At 40.8% G+C, this 24,230-nt stretch overlaps 1 protein-coding gene and 1 pseudogene across 1 annotated transcript; one reads left to right on the top strand and one right to left on the bottom strand.

The window, feature by feature from the left end:
* The first annotated feature begins 5,122 nt into the window (after positions 1-5,122).
* On the top strand, positions 5,123-5,227 carry LOC129039651 (small nucleolar RNA U3; annotated as a pseudogene).
* A 90-nt stretch (positions 5,228-5,317) lies between these two features.
* On the bottom strand, positions 5,318-24,113 carry MYLIP (myosin regulatory light chain interacting protein). Its single transcript, XM_054491185.2, has 7 exons — positions 23,767-24,113; positions 22,434-22,624; positions 11,454-11,639; positions 10,342-10,539; positions 9,701-9,865; positions 8,255-8,675; positions 5,318-6,909 (listed from the first exon to the last, which is right to left on the bottom strand). The coding sequence occupies exons 1-7, from the start codon at positions 23,851-23,853 to the stop codon at positions 6,820-6,822; spliced, it is 1,338 nt and encodes a 445-aa protein (XP_054347160.1). The 5' UTR covers positions 23,854-24,113; the 3' UTR covers positions 5,318-6,819.
* Positions 24,114-24,230: the final 117 nt, after the last annotated feature.

The following is a 24,230-nucleotide window of genomic DNA, read 5'->3' as shown; positions in this document are numbered from 1 at the left end:
TGGCTCACCTTCCAAGACTACTCTCCAACGCAACCTTCCTCCAGGAAACCTTCCAACCTGAAGCAAAGTGAGTGGCATCTTCTGCTCTTCCATAGCACCTGATACCTGCTTTGATTGTAGAGTGGAATTATTAGTTTACAGCCTCAACTGCCCTTGGAATCCCAGAGCAGGCAAGAACTACATCTCAGATATCCATACCATGCAGCCATTTTTTCTCAACAGCAGCAATACTGAAGTTTTGGGCCAGAAATGTCAATATTATTTGCTGTGGGGAGTGTTATACTGTACATTGTAGGAGATTTGGCAGCATTTGGGCCCTCTACCCACTAAATACCAGTAATCACCTACCTGCATTGTGACCCTTGAAGAACATCTCCAGACATTGCTCAGTGCTTCCTGGGGGCCAATATTGCCCCTGATCCAGAACCACTGCCCTAGCCCTAATAGAGAGCCTGATAAATTCTAGGTATGTATTGTGCACTTGTTGAATTAATAAATCAATGCCCAAGTTAAGGAATAAGAGGCCAAATGAATCAAACGTATAAACTCCTTACTGTAGCTTTTACATACGTATCAAAGCAAAGCTGAAATTTTTATTCCAGCAGTCATGTCTCTTCATGAACTGGCTCTACTTCTGTCCTCTCTCGTACCCTTTGCTCTTCGCCTGTGGGCTCTTTTGCATTCTCATGCTTTCCCTTTCCATCAATCCAAATCCTGTACTTACTTCAAGACAAAGAACAACTTACCCACTTTAAGAAGTCCTCCCCCATTCACTGGCATCTATTCATACAAGAATACATATATAATATACGTCTATCTACGTATTCATTATTTTTGGTTTTTGAACTGCTTATCTTTTTGTTTCACATAGATACCTTCTTCTCAACTAGGAGAATCCCTCCTTGATAGAAAAAAGAGCTTACTCCTTTAAGTTTTTCTTGCCCTTAGCGCTATGGCAAGCTTTATGAACAACAGATGTTTAGCTTTTGCTTCAAGTGTATTTTTTCTTTAAGCAACCGGCAGGTCTGTTCAATCTGTATCATTTGTGTGGTCCTGACATAGTTTTGTTTTTAAGAGGCATAGGGCTAACTCTTTAATATCCTGCAGTTTTTAAATAAGTGAATTTCAAGAAGACTCTGCAGATATGAATAAAAGTAATCTGCAATGTTTTGGAATTTCTATGAGAAGACACTAAATGTGATAAGCAGTGAGAAAGACAAGAATGATTGTGTTTTTGTCTTAAATTCAGATGTGCTTAAACTCCACTTAGGTACCTTTCCCCATTGCTTGGTCAGATGGTATTAAAAACTTCAACCTTCCTAATTTATTCTTGGCTCTCTAAACACACAAACATCCCTTGGACCCCTCCTTCTTCAGGTGCACATGCAAATGCTGTGACATGTGCATGCACTTTTTCTTTCTTTTTTTCTTTTCTTTTTCTTTTTTTTTTGAGATGGAGTCTCACTCTGTCGCCCAGTCTGGAGTGCAGTGGCACGATCTCGGCTCACTGCAAGCTCTGCCTCCCGGGTTCACACCATTCTCCTACCTCAGCCTCCCCAGTAGCTGGGACAACAGGCGCCCGCTACCGTGCCTGGCTGATTTTTTGTATTTTTTTAGTAGAGATGGGGTTTCCCTGTGTTAGCCAAGATAGTCTTGATCTCCTGACCTTATGATCCACCTGCCTCGGCCTCCCAAAGTGCTGGGATTACAGGCGTGAAGCACCGCTGCACTTTTTCTAATGCTTGTGTTTGGAAATTTCCCCACACTTCTGTTCTACAGGGCATACCTTTTTTCTCATGTTGTTCTTGGAAGAGCTAATGCTTTTACCTATGTGTGCTCTCCTGTGGGGCTTCTGATCCTTGGTGTTCAACAGCAGAGTTAAGGGGACACCTCCCCCCAGAACTTCCCAGCATTGCATTCGAGCTCATCTTGTGACAAGATAAATATACAGTAAACATACTGGAATGGGGTAGGATGGGAATAACTCTCTAGTTTCATCACTGATTTTTGAAACCCTTAATAAAAAGACCAAAGAATGCTTTTGTTCAAGTCTCATAAATTTTATCTTTGGCAGATCAGCCTGTTGAGTCTTCAGTTTCTCCAGTGCTCCAAAGATCCAGGCTCTTCATTTATTCCTCTCTTGTCTCCTTAGCTGAATCTTCGTGCACCCTCTCTTCTTGAACTCCTGGTCTTAAGCAATCCTCTCGCCTCCTGGCCTCCGAGTAGCTGGGACTACAAGCATGCACCACTGTAGTGCATAGGAGAGGCCCTCCTCTCCTCTATGCTTACCCAGGGCCTCCCATTTAAAACACAAAGTCAAAACACTTCTCGTGGCCCTGCCTTCTCCTATGGTACCATCTCCTTGAGTTACCACTTCCGCATCCTCACCTCACATTTCTACTCAGCTCAGTACAATCTGGTAACCTCGTAGTATCCCCTCGCTTCTGAAAATGCACCCACTCTTTCTTAAGCCCTGACACTTCCTCATACTGCCACATGTTATGGCTTTCTTGGTACTCTGCCTCCTTGACCCTGCAGCAGTCCTAACACAGCTGACCGTCTCTTCGCATCTGTCTCCTGGCTTAGCTTTCTGCCCCTCGTTATCCCTATCCTGTTGTTGGTTCTTTCTCAAATACCTTCATAGTCTCACTGTTCACTTTAGATGTGGGTCCTTTCAGGGACGCATGCTCAGCTTCATTCTTTCCCTCCTTTCACACTCCTATAGATGACTTCTAAGTTGTCATGTCTTCAAATATCAATGAAATGTAATGGCCATCAAATGTTCCTCTTTATCTTCATCATCCTCTGGAAGTTCCAACCCAAGCTTTCAACTGCCTCCAGGTTTGCCCATCACCAAGCATCTCAAATGTGTGGCCAAACCCTGTTGTAATTTTCCTTTCTACCTTCAGGACTTGCTCCCTTTTTTGTCCCTCCATTAAAGGCTATCTATTCCAAGCCAGAAACAGGATTTTCATATGACTTGTCTCTCTCAGTAATGCTGACCATATTTCTTTTTTTTTTTCAAGTTCTGAAAACAATTTCCTCTTAATAGTTTTCTTTTTTTTTTTTAATTATTATTATACTTTAAGTTTTAGGGTACATGTGCACAATGTGCAGGTTAGTTACATATGTATACATGTGCCATGCTGGTGTGCTGCACCCATTAACTCTCATTTAGCATTGGGTATATCTCCTAATGCTATCCCTCCCCCCTCCCCCCACCCCACAACAGTCCCCAGAGTGTGATGTTCCCCTTCCTGTGTCCATGTGTTCTCATTGTTCAGTTCCCATCTATGAGTGAGAACATGCGGTGTTTGGTTTTTTGTCCTTGCGATAGTTTACCGAGAATGATGATTTCCAATTTCATCCATGTCCCTACAAAGGACATGAACTCATCATTTTTTATGGCTGCATAGTATTCCATGGTGTATATGTGCCACATTTTCTTAATCCAGTCTATCATTATTGGACATTTGGGTTGGTTCCAAGTCTTTGCTATTGTGAATAGTGCCGCAATAAACATACGTGTGCATGTGTCTTTATAGCAGCATGATTTATAGTCCTTTGGGTATATACCCAGTAATGGGATGGCTGGGTCAAATGGTATTTCTAGTTCTAGATCCCTGAGGAATCGCCACACTGACTTCCACAATGGTTGAACTAGTTTACAGTCCCACCAACAGTGTAAAAGTGTTCCTATTTCTCCACATCCTCTCCAGCACCTGTTGTTTCCTGACTTTTTAATGACTGCCATTCTAGACCATATTTCTAAAGTATTTTGACTCTGTCTCATTCTTTTCATGTTGACAGATGGTCGAAATTGAGTTCTCTGCCACTGTTCTCTTCCTGCTCTTGGACCTCTTCTCTGTGCAAGAACCAGATCTGATTGCCACCCCTGTCCCAAAAGTTCCTTGTTCTGAAGGCAGTGGAGAACCATGTCCATGTTAAACCTGGAATTCAAGATTCCCCACCACTGTGACTCTACATCACATGTTCCTTCAGAGCCCGATTTCTTACCAGTTCACTGACATGCAGCAGGTGGGCCAGCCCCAGCAGACTGTGCTCCAGCCCTGGCATGGGCTATGCACTTTCTTTTTCCAACTAGAATGTCAAGGCTCTGCTCAGTGATCTTTTGTGTAGCACCTTTATCCTTGGCTCCTAAGCACAATGAATCCCTGCCTCCTGTTCCTCCACTGTTCTTCCCTTCTAGTTCTATGATGCCACCATGTAATACAGTGGTTTTCATGTTAGTCACTGAGCTTAAGGCGTCCATATGGTCTAGTGGGGTGAACAATATGTAATCTTATCTATTTGTCAGCCTGCCATCCATCCATACCTCCATCAACCTGGTTAGCATTTTGATACTGGTATGCCCAAGACTCCCTCTGATGCTAGTATTCTTGGATTCTGAATATTATCTAACTTCCGTGCAGAGACAAAAGTATATGTTACAGGCTAAGTACATGATACAGGCATCCAGAATCATTTGTCTTGATGGCTGTTAAATTTCCAGGGCTCAATAACTTAGTAGGTTTCAATAAATGTGTTGAATGAACAAATTAGTTAATTCCTAGAAATTGATGGAAGATTGACTTAGGTTATAGGTACAGTAAAAACAAATCCCCCTGCCTCTAATTAAAAAAAATAAATTTACTTCTTCCAATTGCTATAGATAATGATCACTTATATATATTATGTACAATATTCTCTATTCCAAAATGTATTTCTGGAGAAGCACAGATGAGCACACACTGGCAAGCATAGAGCAGTTAGGGCCTAGCAGTAGACCAGCAGTCCTGCAGGAATATAACCCCAGCTTCTGTAGCCTGAGGCCCTTACTGCTATGACCTAGGCCACTCCCGTCTTGAGCAGGCCACACACCAGCAGCACCAGCTGGGTTGTTAATTGTTAACTTCCAACTTTGCCACTTCTTTCCTTCTCCAATAGCTTCCAGTACTTTTCCTATTTTTTTCTTTTCATCTGTTTATGTTCATGACCCCATTTTCCCCTACATTCCAATCCAACCACCCAAAAACATAAATAAGAGAATAACTAGGTGAAGTGATCTCCATTAGAACCAATACCACAAATATTTTCAAGTTTTCTTGAAAAAAAAATAAAAGAGACTATACTCTCAAGGATCATTTCTATAGTTTGTTACTAAAGAAGTTTCTCTGAATTTGTAGAGCACTGAAACTATTAAAAAAAAAATTAAATTACAGGTAGGAGCAAATTAGATACCAACTGTGATGTTACCCCTTGCTTATTTCTTTGAAATGAAATAAAACTGGCTTAAATGACAACACACACATCCATGTTTGCTTTAAAGTCTTTATTATCCCGAATATAAAAGACAGAGTCCTCTAGGATATAACAGAGTTCTTTACGTGGAAACATTATTTTTTTACAAGTGAAAAAATAAATACCTCTTGGAATAAAGGCTTATATGCTAATATGTGCCATAAAAAAGTAGAGTTTTAATATTTGACAAAATGTCTGTGCAAAGAAACAAATGCATAAACACATTACTGCTACATTAAGGCAATATGAAAAGTATACTCAGAAATCTCAGTAAAGTGACAGTGTAGGTTTCTAGCTTTACCTTAGCTAGTATTGCACCCGATAAGGTCATCTAGGTCTCCCGACATCCCAGAAAACCTGCTAGCTGACCAGCTTCCAAAATGCCCAAGTGGGAGTGGAAAACATGTTTAAGAATACAGAAGCAAAAAGAACCAAAACCCCTTCAAAACATACAGAGGGGACAACCCAAAGTTAATACTTAAGCACTTACTTTAAAAAAACACAACACAACTCCCCCCCAAAAAACAGAAAAGGACACAATATCTAAATACTTATGGTAAGGCTATAAAAGGCTTGAACAGTTCAAGCAAAGCAACACCAGTGGGTGAAGCTGGGATCGAGTGCTTGGGAGAAGTGATGAGTTAACTACCCTCAGTTGTACACCATGAGGCTCCATCTCTCACTCAGCAAGCTCTGCTTTCCCTTCCCAAGGAGAGTGCTCTCTGTTTTCAGTCTGAAATAAAATATTCCACCAGCTCAGAAGGCCCGGGGAGTACTTGACTACTCCACAGTAATCTTATAACAAGATTGGTAGTATTTTATAATCGAAAGACTTGTGGGGGTAGGGATGGGGGAGCATAAAGGAATAGGGAGCCACCCACATTGAGTGAGCTGCTTTTTACTAGCCACACTGGTTTAAATCTGACAACATTGTCAACTTTTTAAAAGTCACAGAATTGGTTTGTAAACCTGTTTGCCTTTCAATCATTCTTGATCAAGTTATAAAGACAGAAATGACATTAAAACGACAACAATTTGCAAAAAACTTTCCTATTAAAAATGGTTGGAGCTCCATGACCATACAAAAAGAATGAAATTCTTAAAAGTAATTCTTACAAAATCTGCTGCCAGTAGGAAACTTACCTCGGGATACATTAAGGAGACTTACAACATCATTTCCTAAAAGGTACCCAACTTTTTGGCTATGTTGCCACTTCACTGACATCAAAGACTTTACCTATTCCTTTACTTGATCATAAAAAAAATCAACATCCAAGGAATGTGTCTGCGTCCCAGAGCTCCTCCTGGTCCCCACGACTGCAGTTGTTGATTCTACGCATGGATATGTTTTTGCAGTGAGGAGTAGCTGTGTTATTTTTCTTCCTTTTTTTTTTTTTTTTTTAACATCACGTGGCAGATGGGTGTTGGAGTAATTACTTTCTCCACAATCTATCATTTTAATAGTTTATAATAGTGCAGTTCACGGAAACATGGCAAGTCCAATAAAAGCACAACAGATTAGATTACAGTCAGATTGAGAAGACTGGTGTGCGTTGGCAGATAGACGTGCTGGACGTGCTCCACACGTGACCTGCAGACGGGACACGACTGCAAAAGAAAAGCCAAGTCTCTGTTAGCATGCAAGCCTTGGTGGGGGGCCTGTGTCTCTGCGCACACCCCTGGTCTCTAGTGCATTTAATTTTCTAAATCAATTGTGATCACAGAGATTTCTAGCTTTCAATTGGTAGAGATCTTTGCTGTCTCACAGGTTGAAAGTTTATACTTTACAAGGGCTTAAAAATAAATATTATGACATAGTATAAACTGAAGGAAATTAATTACATTTTTAGTGAAATGCTAAACAAAGTACATCGAGTAAAGCAATTACTGAAGACGTCTTTCTGTGTAGAGTGTGGTCTCAACGTGAGTAGACTATAACACTTCAGGCAGCAATGCAGGAGACCCTTCTTAAAATTGTGTGTCCTTAGCTCAGCTGACTGACTCAGGCCAACATTTCTGGGCTGATGCCCGCATGGCCAGGGAGGCTGGCTCTGCTTCTAGCCGTAGGTGGCAGCTCCACATTCCTGGCTGACTTCTCAGAAAGCCCGTGCCCATCATCAGCCCTCAGGAGAGACTTAGGGATGAGAGTCGGAATAGGTGGGCAGTAAAAGACAAGCCTATGACTGCTTCTGGGGAAAGGACACAGGGGTCGTTCGGTCTTATTAACTCTGAAATTAGCAGCTTCTGAAGGACTAAGTATTATCTAGGACCAGTTTTACATAAAACCACAGTGACATTTGGTAAACACATCTGAGAAATAAAAACAAGTTGAAAAAACTTACTATAGGAGGAAATTTAAAATTCTTCTTCATGCAAGAAAGGAAGAAAACTATGTGAGTTCTCTTTTTCTTGTTGTTAATATTAAAATTAGTTTGACTTGCTAATAAATAACAGCCAACCCATATGCCCTTGAGGAATTTGCAATCATAAAAGGAAATTAATCACCAATATCACAGAGTCAAAAACCCATCCATGGATAATTGAGAAGTATTCTTCCCCAAATAGCTTAAGTAATAAACACCATCCTCCTAAGTGTCAGAAAAAGGGAGGCAACTTGAAATAGAGGAAGCAGCCCTGGGCCAGGCCTCAGGAGGCCTGGATTCTTGTCCTCGGGTAAGCCGCTAACTGTTATGTTACCCAGGAATCTCAACCTCATTTTCAGAACTTGAAAATACTGTATAATTTGGAGTAATTATGTTGTTGAAAATAGAATGCTAATCTAAAATGTTTCTAAAGGGCAATACCTTTTAGGTCACCAAATACAAAGACCCCTTCCGGGTGAAGATGGGCATTCCCCATCTGCGTATTAGCGAGCCAGTACCTGGCTCCTACTCCCCATTAAGAGGAGGGATAGGTGAGGCTGCAGGCAAAAGTGGGCAGCTGACTCCCCCACCTGTAGCTGGGTGGCGCAGCTCTCACAGCACACAGTGTGGCCACAGGGACAGAAAGTGGAGTTGATCTCCTCCTCGCAGCACACCATGCACAGCATGGCTTCCTTCAGCTTGCGTAGCTTCTCCTGCAGCACCCGGGTCTGCTGGCAGCTGAGGCCCTCGCAGCTGCTGCAGTTCATGCTGCTTTCTGAGGACTTCAGAGGTGAGTGTGAAGGGCTCTGGTTGCTTCTTGAAACGAGGTCCACAACGCCAGCATTGTACAGAGCCCTCCTGGCATGGTCATACACCTCCTTTGATGTTCTTTTAATATCAAAGACATATTTCTTGCCAAGGTTAATGTTTTCATTCAGAAACAGAGATGCCAAGTGGCCCTTCAAGTCACGGCTATACTGCATCATGACGGCACTGGTCACTGTGTCACACCTGCAAGGCAAGATTGAACATCTACTTTAACACCAAAGAGCCTGGCAGCCCCCTTATTCGCTGTTGTCAATAAGAACAGAAATGTCAGCAGATGTTTCATATTCTTGTCTGCATGTATGAAAGTAAGTCCTTCCAGTTTTACATCTGGTAGATATTCTCGGTGATTACACCTCTGTGTCTCTAACGTCTCCTGACATTATGGCTTCTGTAAAGCAGTAAATACAGAGGGCAGTGAGCACGTACCTCCTCCCCAGGACAGATGCTACTGAGTCAAGCTGCTTATGGAAGAAAAAGGGCATCTGCCTGAAGTCTTGGCTTTTATGTTAGAAATGTCTAAAAATTTTCCATCCTGTTTCACAATTTGTGTATCTATTTTAAAATAAAAAAGTTTAAAGTTGTCTACGACTTAAATTTCTTAGCTTTCATTGTCCAAATACCTGAGTCCAATCACAACTTGGCTTTAAAGTACCCTCTGAAATGAGGGAATCAATATTGTTATTAAAAAATCCTTCCGTACACAGTGACGACTCAGGATAGCAGCTCTGCCAGAAAGAAAAGATGATCTGTGCTATCCTTCTCCTGGGCAGTGGAACAGGCCCAATCCCTCAGGGTTACCTTTAGGGTAATCAAACTTGGCTTTGAAGCTGAGTCCTAGACTAGGTAAATAATTATCCTCCCAGTTCCCTCATCTTTAACATTAGGGTAATAATACTTAACCCCTTAGGGTTGTTGTATTGATTAAATAGGCATAGAAATCTCCTAACACAGTTTGTGTCTAGATTAATGGCATAAGAGAATACGGTAGGAGGTAAGCAAAGAATGTGTTTGTGCGGCTCACACGCATGCACCTTCTGTGGGTAAAACAAGACCACTTAATGAGGACTCCACTGCTACTACAGAAACAAAATGTTCAGATTTTCTTAAATTCTGTACTAGACTCATTGACACAACAATCCAAGGAACTGTAGAAACCTAAAAACCTTAGAGCTGTGGTGCTGAGGTGACCAAGCACATGAGATACGTGCCTGTAGAATGCGTGCGTCTCTGTTATCGCTCGGTAGAGCCCGCTGGCCGCCCTGGTGCTGATCATTTTAAACAAGAGCACGATGCTGTTCCCAGATTCCTTGGTGACCGTCAAATATACATTCTTTCCTGACTGGGTGGCCATCTGCACCACAGGATAAGCTATCCTAAGAGACGGGAAGAGAAAAGAAACAGATCTAGGAGTGATTCTTCACCATGTGTGTGCCTTTGGGGGATCCCCATTTGCTCATGACCTAGCAGAAAAATCAGACGCTTCCTCTGGGGCTATCACATCACCATAATGCTGCCTTATCATAAAGACACAGCGAAAAGCAGTTGGGCATATGTGGAGGGAAGTGTGGGAGCAAGTGCTGGGTGTGCGCACATGCATGTCTAGAGGTGAAAACAAGTTTTTTATGGCAGTGAATGGGTTATTTGGAAATGTTAACTCTGCCACATTGTATACCCTGAATAACATTTAAAATGGTTATTTAGGCCTGAATAAAATTAATGTACATACCAAAATGAAATCTTTCATTCCTAAGAGCTGACTGTCGAGTAAATCCCTTCCTACTTTCTATTACATTGACAGCTACAGATGTATACACATGCTTAGGTCAAAAAAAGTTAAGTCTTGGCTTACCTATTAATTGGGCTAAAGTCATCTTTACAAATTGAGATTCCTTCAGGTCCAACCCCAATGAGCAGTTTCTGCCCTTCGCTATCCCGCACAGAATGCCATTCTATGCCATAGTTTTCCATTGCTGACACGATCTGCAAAACTTGGTATTCAGCTGAAGCCTGGCTGGTCCCCTCCAACTCCTTATGTTTTGCAACAATGCTGGAGGACACCAAGAGGACAGAGAATTAAGTATACAGATATTAACTTTAGAGATAAACCTATGTAGTCTTCACAAGTGAAATATACTAACACTGATGAATCACAACAACTTAAAACTTATGTATTACTGATGTCTCATGTATTTAGTGAACTTACTATAAAAAACATCTAAGACACTGGGATCTCAACTATTAAATACTTGGTAAAAACACTTTGGGGATGCTGCATGGGTGATGAATTGGAAGAATTATGGAAAGTCTCTAAAAATATACATAAGTCAAATTTACATATTGGAAAGTCTCATGCATTTGTCCACATAATTTATAAGTATGAGGTTGACCCCTCAGGCCCCTGTGGCCAGGGAAGGAGGCAGGCCAACAAACCACAGGAGTCAACCTGGCATGGAGGCCACCCTCAGTCGAGCCTTCAGATGAGACAGAGTTCCACCTGCAGCTTGACTACAGTCTCATGAGCCAGAGGACCCAGCCAAGACATGGCCAGATTCCTGACCTACAGCACTGTGAGACAATTTTTGTTGTTTTAAGTCAGTAAGTTTTGGGGTAACTTGTTATGCAGGAATAGATAACTAAAATGCCTATGTTAGATCTCCTGGTTTAATTCTTGCTGGGATGAAGAAAACACCAATATACATAATGGATTTTTTATTTTAGGAGATTTGTACTTAAAGGCAGAGATTAAAAAAAATTCTCTTTATATAGCATTTCATATTGTGTTTATATATTTTTCAAATAAAAGGCTAACAAATTTTTTGAAAATATTTGGTTAAATTGGGCAATGGCCCAGTCTTAACCTCACAAATTATGTGTATGTACCACAGATTCATCTTCTTTTGGAAATGCTTATACATTTGATAGCTCTATGAATATAAGCAGTAGCCCTGATGGCAGCCTCACCTGTTCAAGGTGGCAGAGGAGAGTTCCTTGGCACACAGCTCCTCATAGTTATACTTGGCAGTGTTCTGGTTGTAGTCTCCAAACTTGGTCTGGGCCAGGAGGGCACTGAGTTCCACTGCCTGCTCTGGGGAACACAAGAGGTGGCCTGCCAAGAGGGCCTCCTTGATGTGCAAGAAAAAGATATGCCTGCAAAGCAAGGTGAGAGTGAGGTTATGCTTGGGGATAACCTGACATCAATCTCAGCCTACTCAGCAATTTCACAGTCACTTTTAAGGAAAGCAATTTTAAAAGTCACACTGAAAGTGCTTAACATTAAAGAACTTTAAAAAAAATCATCAGTATTAAGACAAAATCAAAATAAGAACTGAGTTTCTCTGGAATAAAAGTTGTGACCCAAACAAGATAAACTTATTTAACACAAGTTTGGTAACATTAAGGCTACAAAACATAAAATAATTACACATAAGTTTCTGCATTATAGTGTTTTAAAAGAAATTATTTTAATCAGAAAAATTGTATCTTGACATAGATTCTGATAGAATCGTAAGGAACTCTATACATAAAGACAAAATTCTCACCTTTATTCAAATGATACCCCAATCTCTAGTCTCAGTGCCAGCTTCTCTCCTAAGAATCACATGAAAAATGCCCAATCTCCTACAGGCTTCACTACCTGGATGTTCTTCGGTACCTCAATTTCAGCTCACTCAAAACCAAACTCCATATATTCTTTCCCAAGCCCTTTTTCTCTGAATGGAGACCACAGACTGACTTTGGACTCTTTGTCCTATGTCACTTGACTTTCTTCTCTCTGAAAACTATTTAAATCCAGTTCTATCCTCCCATTTGTACCTCCTCAATACTACTTGCAGGAAGAATTTACACTATTCTCTGAGCTGCTGTCCTCCTCCAGACTCCATGCAGGCAGCCTACCTTCCATGCTGCTTGTTTCTAGTATAAACTTGTCATTTCTCTGCTCAAAATCCTTCAAAGGACCTGTACGGCTTGCCAAGGGAGCACGTCGTTAACGTGGAGCTGAGGAGTCTCCGCCATCTGGCCCCAGCTTTCCAGCCACGTCTCCTGTCATTCCCTGCAGCTGCTATGCCCCAGGATAGGGAACAATTCCTCTCCCTGGGAAATCCAGGAAGCATGTTCATGCTCTGGTGTCTCTGGTCTTGCTGCTCCCTCTGTCCTGATGGCCATTCTTTCTGTCCTCTTGCTTGGATACCCTTTGGTCTATATCACATGCAAATCCTCTACTCCTCTAGTACAGTATTTGACATAACATGTATATTATGTACGACTTCTTAAGTGCCTCGAACATCAGAGAGCTCCAAAAATGTACATAAAACCGCATATTATGTGTGATTAGCTTACCTTCCAACCTTAGTTTCATCCTGTTTAAGCCTATCCTAGTTGTATACAATACTATATTCTACATTTACTAAAAGGTATGTCACACTTAAAAACTCCTGTAAAATTCAGATACTGGTCACACTGTCCAAAACTCTGAAGAGCATCTAAACTGCTGTAGACAGATTGGCCTCAGTTATAACAAGTATCCCTGGAGAATGTGAAGTTTTAACCTTCCTTTGATGACTTGTCATAATCTCTCAAACAAGGCTAATTGCCACATTATTCCTCCCATTAACAAATGAATTGTAACTTTGGCCAGGTGCAATGTCCTCAACACTGTTTCTGTTTAATAATATATCTGAGTCTGACATTCCAGGAAGAGGAACATGAGCAAGGTAAGAATCGACTAAGAAGGAGACAGTAAGGCTACAAATCTAAGGAAGTGTTATACTGAGAGTCTAAAATGTCTGCCTGACAAGAGCCATTAATCTTATTTTCACTAAGAAGTATTTAAATTCAATGTTTTGTGCATTCTATAATGATAAAGAAATATTTAAAATGATGAAACTCTGCCAAATACTGCAGTTTTTTCTTTTTTTCAAAGCCCCTGTAAAGAAATCATAGTAAGAATGTGTAATAGCTTGAAAGAAGATAAAGATGGTTTTTATTAACCCAAACATCTGCTAATCTTTAAAGTATTCTGACATACTGCTAAACTGAGAAGGGAGCCCCCACTGGGGCAAAGGAATCACCATGAAAATAATTTGCTGTAAAATAGCTATCTGAGGACTGAGATCCAGCATTCTCAGCAAGCCATGGTTTACTACACTGTTGCAGGCCTCAAAAGGCTTCTTAGATGACCATTTGATAAACGTCATCTTGGTGAATGTACCCATCTCTGTATTCAACTGGGGTGGAGGCGTGCTGTTAGGAAACTAAAATCTGCATCTATGCTTTCGTTAAAGAAATTACGCTCTGAAAGACTTGAAGAATATTGCCACAAACTAAGTCTTCTTAGTTTAATTACTGCTTATGTAAAAGTGGCCTTTTTTTTTTTTTGAGATAGAGTCTTGCTCTGTCGCCCAGGCTGGAGTGCTGTGGCACAATCTCGGCTCACTGCAAGCTCCGCCTCCTGGGTTCAAGCAATTCTCCTGCCTCAGCCTCCAGAGTAGCTGGGACTACAGGCCATGCCTGTCTAATTTTTGTATTTTTATTAGAGACGGGGTTTCACCGTGTTAGCCAGGATGGTCTCAATCTCCTGACCTCATGATCTGCCCGCCTCGGCCTCCCGAAGTGCTGGGATTACAGGCAAAAGTGGCTTTTAACTTATTTTTCAGGTCTAAAGTTACAGACTAGTTCCTGCTTTATTAAATAGTAACAAGAGTTTTGAATCAATTCCGTGTCTTTTTGCAACCTATCCATGCCTACACTTCTGGAGAGACAGTGGCCAAAATCAAAGGCAAAGAAGCAGTAACAGAATGTAAACAGGTGGCAGGCAGCCTGAGAGCACCACTGATCCTTCTCAGCATATGGGCCAGAATTTAAAAAAAGATCTAGCAAGGGCGATGATTGACCTTTTCGACACACTCCACATTCTAGCCTGGACTGCAGAGGATGCCTGGTAAGCATGAAAAATCCTTCTCCTTACTGTCAACATCAGCTTTCTGATAGTCCCTTCCTTCATTTTGCAGTTTCATGGCTATAAAGCAACCTTTTCATTTCAAGTCAATAAATATTTGTCTTGCACTGCCTCTGTGCCTAGCCCTAAGCTGGGGTTTTAGGGTAAACATGTCTGAGAGTTCCTTTTTAGATGGACTTACAGCCTTTTACAATAAAGGGACATATCCCATCAAAATAACTCCAGCCACAATCTAGCTTTTGGGTGACATTATGCTCTCCAGGAGAACAGCACAACAGAGTACTAGCAGCAAAGATCAGCACTCTAATAGGCTCTTTCCAAGACAGAGGACAGCAGAGCTCAGAGACATGTTTCCAACAAGAACTTCAGTGATGGCTCAATATTTATGGGTGGTTTTGAATCAAGTATTTTCTCTTAGTATTTTCCCCTCAAACCATCTGGATTGTAACTATCTGGCTCCTTGGTTTTGCCCCCTCCTTTTTTTTTTTTTTTTTTTTTGTAAAGTAGGCAAAAGGTTACCAATAATATCAAAAGAAGCAGATGTGGTCAAAGAAGTTATGCCTGCAGTGAATGCTTTTGCACTAAAGATCAAAAGTAGATGACATATTCAATTCAGTAGAGGCTACATCCTAGAATCACAAACAGAAAGAAAGCCTTTGGAAAAAAACTGTTTTCTCTGTCTTAAGCAAATGTCCATGAATATGTCCTATGAGCATAAATAAGCTCAAACTGCACCTTTTAAACATTCTTCGGGTTATACCTTCGAATTCATGACTCTTCTTTAAGTTTTGCCCAGTTACTAAGAAAACTGATTATTTTCAATATATGGATCACATTTTGGGGCCCAAGGTGTAACATTCTGGCTAAACTCATGTCCTGGCATCATGGGCACAGATGAATTAACATTTACTGAGCATTATAGAAGATTTTTTTTTAATGGAGTGAATATAAGGCTATGCCAAATTTTAATTTTAAAAATGAATCACATATTCTTACTATATTTTTCTTTCAAAGTACTTCAAATTTTCTCTCTTTTAAAAATTAATTCCTTCTTACAATGTTAAGGAATGAAGTTAGATCATTTATCTTTTAAGAGTTGTAATCAGAGAACTTTCCTCTAAACACTGGCTTGTCTCATAAAGCAATTATCTAGGAATCAAAGCAGAACTTCCTGCAAACCAATTGGAAGTTGTTCATCTGCTCATCACAGAGGGTTCCTCTCAGTTACTGCCCTCCAGTTACCTCACCAGTTACACCATTTTGAAGAGCTTTTAATGACAAATGTAAAATAACTATATCCAGATTCATTATTAAACTCAAAATTTAAGAACTAACCTACATCTTTAAAACAGCTAAGTAGCTATTTTTTTCAAATTCTCAATTACCAATAATTGAATTGTATTTCTCCTGGAAAGCCATGACTGACTCTGGCCATAGTGAGTAATGGCTGGTTCTGCTCTCACCTTGTCAGAACCCACTGTGATCATCAGTCAGCCTGCCTCAGTCCAATGAGTCACTTAACCACAGTTTATTTTAAACCAAACTTTGACTGCCAAGTTATATTTAAAAACTATCAAATTACAACAGAATTGCTATGAGAGTTTTCTGTTTTGTATCTTTAATTTCAGTAAAACACAAATCAGTTCAAGATGGATCACAGGCCTAAATGTAAAAGCTAAAACCATAACACTTTAAAAACAAAACATAAGAGTATCTTCATGACTTCCAGGTAGCAAAGGTTTCTCAGGACATAGCAAAAACCACAAAAGAAGAAAGTGGATAAATTAGGCTTCACCAAAATTAAAAAATTCTACTCATAAAAGGCATCAGAAAAACAGGTAAGCCACAGGAGGAAATACATTTACAAAACATGTATCTGACAAAGGACTGGTATCTAGGGTACATGAAGAATTTGTACAACTCAAAAAAAAAAGGCAAACAACAAAAATGAGTAAATGACTTGGACACTTCGAAAAAGATACATGAAAGGCCAATAAACACATGAACAAGTGTTTAATATTAATTGTCAGAGAAATGCAAATTAAAACCACAACACTGTACCACTACACACCCACCAGAAAGCTGGCAGGGATGTGGAGGAACTAGACTCTTATATTCTTGCTGGGAGTACAGAATAGCACAGTTGCCAAATAGCTTTGGGAAAAGGTCCGGCAGTTAGTTATAAAATGAAATGATTACTTACTCCATGACCCAGCTATTCCACTCTTAGGTATTTATTTATTCAAGAGAAATGAAAATATGTGTCTACAAAAAAAAGGTACATACTAGAATGTTTATGGCAGCTTTATTCATAATAGCTGGAAAACAGGTGTTCATTATTAGGAGTATGGATAAACAAACACTAGAATCATTCAATGGAATACTATCCAGCAATATAAAAGAACCAACCACTGATATATAGGACAATATGGATGGATCTCAAAAAATCTGTGATGAACAAAAGAAGCCAGACATCAAAGAGTGCATACACAAAGAGTGCATACAACAAGATTCCATATAGATAAAGCTGCACAGGCATAGCTCATCTCTGGTAGAAGAACACATGACAGAGGTGTGATGTGCAGTGGGTGGGGGTGGGAAAGAAGGGGAGTGGTTGACTGCAGAAGGGCTTGAGGGAACTTTCTGGAGTGATGATAATGTTCTAAATTTTGATAGCAGTTTTATTTAAACAAGCACAGCTGTTTGTCAAAAATCATTAAATGGTATAATTAGGATTTATGTAAATTTTACATCAAAAGAAAAAACTGCAAACATTGAGTTCTAGTTAATGATATGCATGCTGAAGTATTTAGGGGGAAACATACTTATATACAACTTATTTTGAAATGCATCTAAAAATAAGACAGATTGATGGGTGGACAGAGGACTGATAAATGGATGAACATGTAATAAAGCAAGTATAGTAAACTATTAATAGTAGAATTTAGTATATATAGTATATATTTAGTATACATACTATAGAGTAGAATATATAGTGTGTGTATATATATATATATATAGGTGTTCCCTGTAAAAAATCTCCAATTTTCCGGTATGTTTGAAAATTTTCGTAAGAAGTTAAGGAAGTAATACTAGTAAAAATCTCTTAGGGTCAAGGATTCAAGTAACTAGCCATACCTAACATGAACCACCACATCTATCTACTTCATGGAGGGCTTGCCACTGAGAAACTTGTCACAGCCAAATAATTACCAAGTTAGGCCTCTATGTAGGCTTAAGGAGATCCTTTTCAAAGCCCAAAGTACAAAATGAGAATCACTGATGAAAGTGTTCCTGCTCTAAAGCAGTTAAAAGATGTGGAGGGCAGCAGCCGGGAAAATTTCCAACTTCAAAAGTGATCACAACCCACACCAGAAGAACACTTCTAATTGAAAGCAGAAAATCTGCACTTCTAAAAAATGTGCTTATTCACTCACAGTAGATCCCCATCCTAGGCAAACACCAATCTAGGCAGTTCTGAAATCTGAAAGTGTTAACTACAATCTCTTTCCCAACAATCTAGATTAGCCAGGAGTGCTTTTTGGTACATTCATTCCATGAGGCCGGGAAGGTTCAGGAATTTTCAGACCTCATCATCGTTTTAACTGCCTTCACATCCTGAGTTACTTGCTAGGTCCTGCTGCTGGTACAGAAGAGGGCTGGGAACGGGCCACAGTGGGACACCATTCAGAGGAAACACACCTAGTGTCCCTACAGCTGCTCAACACTGGTCACCTTGAGTCTGACCCTAGGTGCCTTCTAAATGCTCAGATTTAATTTTACATGTCATTTTAAAAACCTTCCTTGAATATTTCATACAAATATTTAAGTACCAGAAATTCAAAAAGGGCCTAAAGATACCCAGACAGGCGTTCCTTGGCTGAAATAAACACATATAATAACACAAACATCCGATAGCCTTAACAAAAGAAAAAATTAAATCAGAAATTTAAAATTCGATTAAATACTTTCTTTGGAAATAACCACATGCCTGCTTTTACTGTTTTTACTTTCCAGGGCCCATTTTGTGTTTGGGCATGCAATCTTTCCTAGATTTCCACATGTCTAAAAGTGATTTTTGTTGGAAGACAGGGAAATACCTAGTTAATATGTACTTAGGACTATAAATGGGTTGCAGTTAAAGTGATGCTATAACTTGAAAACTATCTGACCTTCACAGACGGCCCAGATAAGTGGTAGTTTCTTTTAGGAAAGAACTAACAGCCACAATAAACACATGGTCTAGGATGCAGTACAGGGGGTGAAAGAAAAGAAGCAAAAGAATGTGAGGAAGATCTAAGTTAAGTTCAAACAGAAAATAATCACTACAAAACATTTTTGAAATGGTGAGATTTAGATACCCTCAACTTTTCAGTTTATAAAAGCAAAGTGAAAAACATCTCAAAATCTATTAGAAAAACTTACATTAGTAGTTATCAGTTAACCCCATTTTGTTTACTTCCAAGTTCTTAATTCTATGATTCAACAAATATGCAACAGACACTTATTAGACTCTGGGGATACAACGTTGATCAGCTCCCTGTTTAATGGAGTTTAGGTTATTAGAGTGACTGATAATAAACAAATTGCCATGTAAGTATATGTAGTATTATAAGCTCATTAAATGCTATAAAGGAAAGATACATGATGTCTTGGGGGAGTTTAGTCTCCCAAGCAAGGCTAGGGAAACTTTCCTGAGGGCTGAGGATGGAGCTGAGGTCAGAAAGGTAGGACAGATTTAACAAGGGACGAGTCAGAGTCAAACTCATCACTGCCAGCATCACTGAAATCTGGATGAAATTTAACATCCAGGATTATAGCATTTCTGTGAACATTTAGTCTGGGACTCACAGAGCTCTTGGAATGGTGTTGTTTTCTGGAAAAGAGAATCCATGTGTTGGTGAGCCTTACCTAAGCAAAACGTCTCCTAGCAAAGACTTCAGAGCTCTGCTAAAACGTGGCTAAGTCAGGAACAAAATATAGATTTTATTGGCAGTGGATGGTATAATTACCATTGTGAAGATGAAGCATATACTTCTCTAATCTCTGGTTTTGGAAATGTTGACAAAATCCAGTCAGAATTGCAGTAAACTCAAAGCCTTTGAAAGGCAAGAATTTCCAAGATGATTATTATTTCAGATCTACTTCCAGAATACATTAATTTGTTTCACTATTCATTTTATTCCATGGCATCACAAACATCTGCTGAAAATAACCTGCTGTCTCCATCTCTGAAATATGCCAGCTGAAAAGTAAAAGACTCTCCTTTTACATTTGAGGCTCATATTCAAGAGCAAAGCATAATCTAGATAGAAGAATCAAATCTAAAATTAGGCCAAATCAGAACTCTACCTACCAATCTAAGCAAACACTTGATGTGTTTTTTTCTGTTTTCAGAGACACATATTTAGGAAAACATTAAGGACAATAATATAAAGAGGACACAAAAGCAATGAAAAAAGTTATTGCTAAGAGAAATTTGGAAACCATCTCTTCAGGGGCTTTCAAGTAGGATGTAGAGCTGGGCCCATAGCAGTCTGGATGGCTGGTAGTTGGTGGCAGAGCTGAAACTACAATACAGGGCTTCTGCCTGGTTCCCTGGTGCTGTCCTATGACAAACAGGCCTTCCTGCCTATCATTCTCACAAGGGCCTCCCTAATCCGATATGCGAATATGTTAACTGCCCTCCCCAACTTGGCTACCTTAATTGTCCCCGGAGGACAACTCTGCCAGGATATTTCAGCACCATTTAATAAACTGTCTAGATACTTTCAGTATACTATACTACACGCACCCTCATGATTTAGAAAAGAATAAAAAAATCACCTCTCATAACTGGATTGTCAAAGCTAAATTTACTCACTACATAAACAGACCTATTGTATATTCATGGCATTTTATATAAGTATTTTACAACAAATAATTAAACATCAAAGAAGTTTATGAACCAGCTTCATTTGCTAGCATTTGTAAACATATGTATTTTTTGTTCTATAGTTTCATGCATGTAAAAACAATGCTAATTGTAAACTGGACCCAGTACAGCTTCTGATGTCCTAATTAAGAGGTACAAATGCTAATTACAAATCACTTTATCTAGTTATTAAAACCTAAGTGTCAGTTATGTATTTCAGCCAACCCCACAAAACCAAGTAAAATTCACCAATATATTAAAAGCAAGTTAAAAGTTAAGGCCACACTAACTTTTCCACACAATTTCAAAAAGGAATTAAAATCAATTAAAATTACCTAGTTGAACTAGGTATGTACATTCTTTGAGTACTATTATGAATCTCAAGAGTCCAGGTCAATTGAATCAATAAAGGAGAAACCAAGACAGGAAATTTGATTCGAGTTCTAATTCATAAAATGTCTCTATTTCTTACATGAATAAAATTGATTTGATAATAGTTACTAACCCAATTACAGGAAAGCACAGGTAGAGACCATCTACTAGTCAATTATAAAGTCTGAATACATTCATAAAACAAATGTATTATGCCATTATCACTGCAGCCATTGTTTAAATGCAGTTATTTGGTACTCCAAGCTTCTAAAGATTTAAAAAATAAATTTGTGCCAGCAAAACTGGGTTGCATCTAGAGATCTTGAAATAATTACAAAATCATAATAGGACTACACAATGAAAATTCCAATATGTTGTGTTATATCTTGTATTCGACTGCACGTTATGACAGTGAGGCGCAAAGCTTTCACAAATCAGCTTTAAATAATAATTTTTAAAAGTCTATTCTGATTAATACATACAGCTAAAACATCCTTAAGCATGCAATCACTTGAATATTTTGCAAGATATTTTCAGGAGTACCAAGAATTCAATATACCATCTTCATTCAGAAACAAAATTAAACATCTGCCTCAACCTTTAAAGCTCGATTACAAGGCAAAGCGGAAATTTCAAATTCAAATGAATAGTATTTCAAAATGAGTTTTTATCAGTCCTTTGGTAAAACAAACAAGCAAATGTCATGTAAAAAACTCTTAAAGGATAATGCTCATTCATCATTACTTAAAATTTTTAGAATCCCATTTTTCATATGCATGGCAAATTTCTCAGCCAAAGAAGTATGAAGAACATTAGAACTTAGATCTAAAGCTTGCTATGTCTTTAAAATAGCTGTTTTCCTTTTTAATTTTTTGATATGCCACTGTAAGATTGAAGTCTCCTGCCTTTCTATAAATATTAAATATCAATTTCCTAGTTTGGCTCTTTCTTGAGAAAAGTATTAGAGTCAGTCCAGGGGAGAACATATTTTGTTTGAAAAATGAGACCACATGCTTCAGTTGTCTACCACTGCTGGTAGTGTTTTACAACGTAGAGAGATAAATTCAATCTAAACTCACCAATCGTGTGTAACATATCTGTGGGTTGGAATTCAGTTACAGTAGCCTTAGAAGAGTTCATGAAATTACATTTTCAAGAAACTTAAAAACTTTAAAAATTCTGCATGAAGTCAAACAGAGCTCTTGGCCGCACACTGTAATCTGACACTAGGCTGAAGAAACTGACCAAGTTTAAGTAACCCAAGAGGAACTGTTTCCTGCTTTCTGTTAGAACAGTCTGCAATGACCTATAGTAACACTGCTGAGGCAGAGGTTACTATCGGGCATTAGATGCTGCTATCAGGAAGTCAGTCAGTCGGGTCGGGTGGTTTCTTTTTTTTTTTTTTTTTTTTTTTTTTTTCTGGGGTAGCACTTATCTCAAGTGTTTGTAAGAATTCAACCCTGCTCACCCATCAAGTTTATAAAGACAAGAAAAACTAAAAGAAGAATTGGAAAATGCACTCGGACCAAGTAGGTAGCTCCCCCTTCACCTCAACAAAAGGACCGCATGGAAAACCTAAGTTAAGATGGAACTCCGCATCAAAAAAAACTTGCCTGTGAGTATCTCTGGGAAGGTGCGGGGGCCCTTCTAAAAGGAACCAAAGGTCTGTTTGACACTGGTTTATTTTAGCTCACTTTACCTAGTCTGCTCCTGTAAAATGAGATGAGGCTCCACGAAGAACTTGACTCTCAGTTTAAGCCTGTAAGGGGCTAGCCCATCCATCTGCTGGGAGATCCGGTTTCTCAGGTTTAGCCATAAACTTTCACCTTTGCTACCCGTAAACTGCAGTCCAAAATAGTCAACTTCTATGATTCCCAGTCGCCTGCACACCTAAAACAAAAAGGAATGCAGCCTGGATGAGCAAATGGTACATGTCAAAGCAAACCCAACGGCTCCCTGAAGCTAAGATTGCTGGTACTTTTTAAAAAGTTCAATGGTGTTAACAATTCCTGATCTAAACTGGAAAAACAAAGTCCTACGGCTCCAGTGATACCAAACCACGAGCTCTAGTATGGAGGCTCATAATTCCTTTTAACATCTAGGGCATGACCAATTGCAATAGAGAAAAAAGGAGTCCTCAAAAGTAGCCTTCCAAAAGATGAGGAGGGGAAACTACAGGGTATTTTCCTTCGTATTCCAATCACCGGAATTCCCTCCACCAGCATACTCTGCACAGCTGATTTTTGGCGACTTATTATCTGGGCAATTTTAACCATCTGGACTCCAAAAACCAAACACATTGAGGGAACACGCCACAAGTGTCAGCTAAGCTTCACAAGCGGTTTCCCAAACATCTCAGAGCTAGAGGGGTTGAGGGCACAGCGTTTTCCTGGGATCACATGTGCTGTCTGCCATACCACCTATGCACTATTTGGCACCGATCTCCCTCGCTCTTAAGGAAACACATGCTTAAAAACAACCGAGCGGTAGATGACCCAAACCTATTCCTCCCGTCCCCCGCAAACCCGGAGATGCAGGTGAACGGTGCATTTGAGAGCAGCAGCCTGAGAAGCAGCGTGAGACAAGAGCCCGGCTTGTCTGCCAAGAACCCCTGGGGCCCGAGACTGCTTCGAGCCACTCCATCCCATCCGGGCACGCGGGTGGCACTGCCAGGCGCCGCGGGGACCCGACAGGCGGCATCACGCACATACCTGCGGCAGGTGTGCGGAGCCGCTTTCGGGAAAGTCGGGTTGGGGGGATGATGGGGGGCTGGGGGGTGGATCTCGGCTGCGGGCTACGCCCGGCCCTAGGCGCTGGGGACCCCCGCTGCGCGCTTTCTCCGCGCACCCCACGCGCGCCAGGAGGAGACCGCGAGCCCCACGCCCGTGCAGAGGAGGGGACGCGCTCCCCCCGGCTGCCGCCGCAGTGCCTCCCGGCCCCTAGTAGGCGGCGCGCCAGAGTGCCAGGCGTCGCTGCGAGGCCCCTCGGCCTCGCGGGACCCGCCGGGGCCCCTTCTTGACCCTCGCTCTCACCTGGTTGAGGCAGTCCTCGCCGTTGGCTTTCGCCTCCACCTCCACCTCCATCAGCACCGCGTCCGGCCTCGTCACATAACACAGCATGGCTGGGGCTGCCGCTGCCGCCGCAGCCGCCTTCTCTTTGGTGTGCGCGGGGCTGCCGCGTTGTCACGGCTGGGACCCAGCCCCGGACTCGGAGAGGGCTGGCCCTCGAAGGCTGCAGCTCTGCAGACCCTTGTCTGGCGCCCCGCGGCCGCCACTCGCGTCCCCGCCACCCCCTCACCCGCTGCCCGCCAACTACCCCCGTCCTCCGCGGTGGCGCCGCACTCCAGCAGCCCAACTGCCTGCGCCGCGACAGGGACTCTGCTGATATAGCGGCCCCGCCCCCTTCAGCTCGGGTCCCCGCCAATCACGGCCTCCCCGCCCCTCCTCCCCGGCCCGGTCAGCCAATAGCGGCGCCCTTCGACCGCGGCCCCCGCCTC

This window comes from Pongo pygmaeus, chromosome 5, assembly GCF_028885625.2.
Source record: "Pongo pygmaeus isolate AG05252 chromosome 5, NHGRI_mPonPyg2-v2.0_pri, whole genome shotgun sequence".
NCBI classification, from domain to species: domain Eukaryota; kingdom Metazoa; phylum Chordata; class Mammalia; order Primates; family Hominidae; genus Pongo; species Pongo pygmaeus.
Note: the sequence above shows the minus strand (reverse complement) of the source record. Positions and strands in the feature narration are given on the sequence as shown.

Excerpts from the sequence above, each read along its gene's own strand:
- MYLIP (XM_054491185.2), bottom strand. The coding sequence starts at position 23,853 with ATGCTGTGTTATGTGACGAGGCCGGACGCGGTGCTGATGGAGGTGGAG. Across the intron at positions 10,540-11,453 it reads TCCTCTGCCACCTTGAACAG|CATTGTTGCAAAACATAAGG; the intron begins GTGAGGCTGCCA and ends GGTGTCCTCCAG. Across the intron at positions 6,910-8,254 it reads GCTGCGCCACCCAGCTACAG|TCGTGTCCCGTCTGCAGGTC; the intron begins GTGGGGGAGTCA and ends TTTCTTTTGCAG.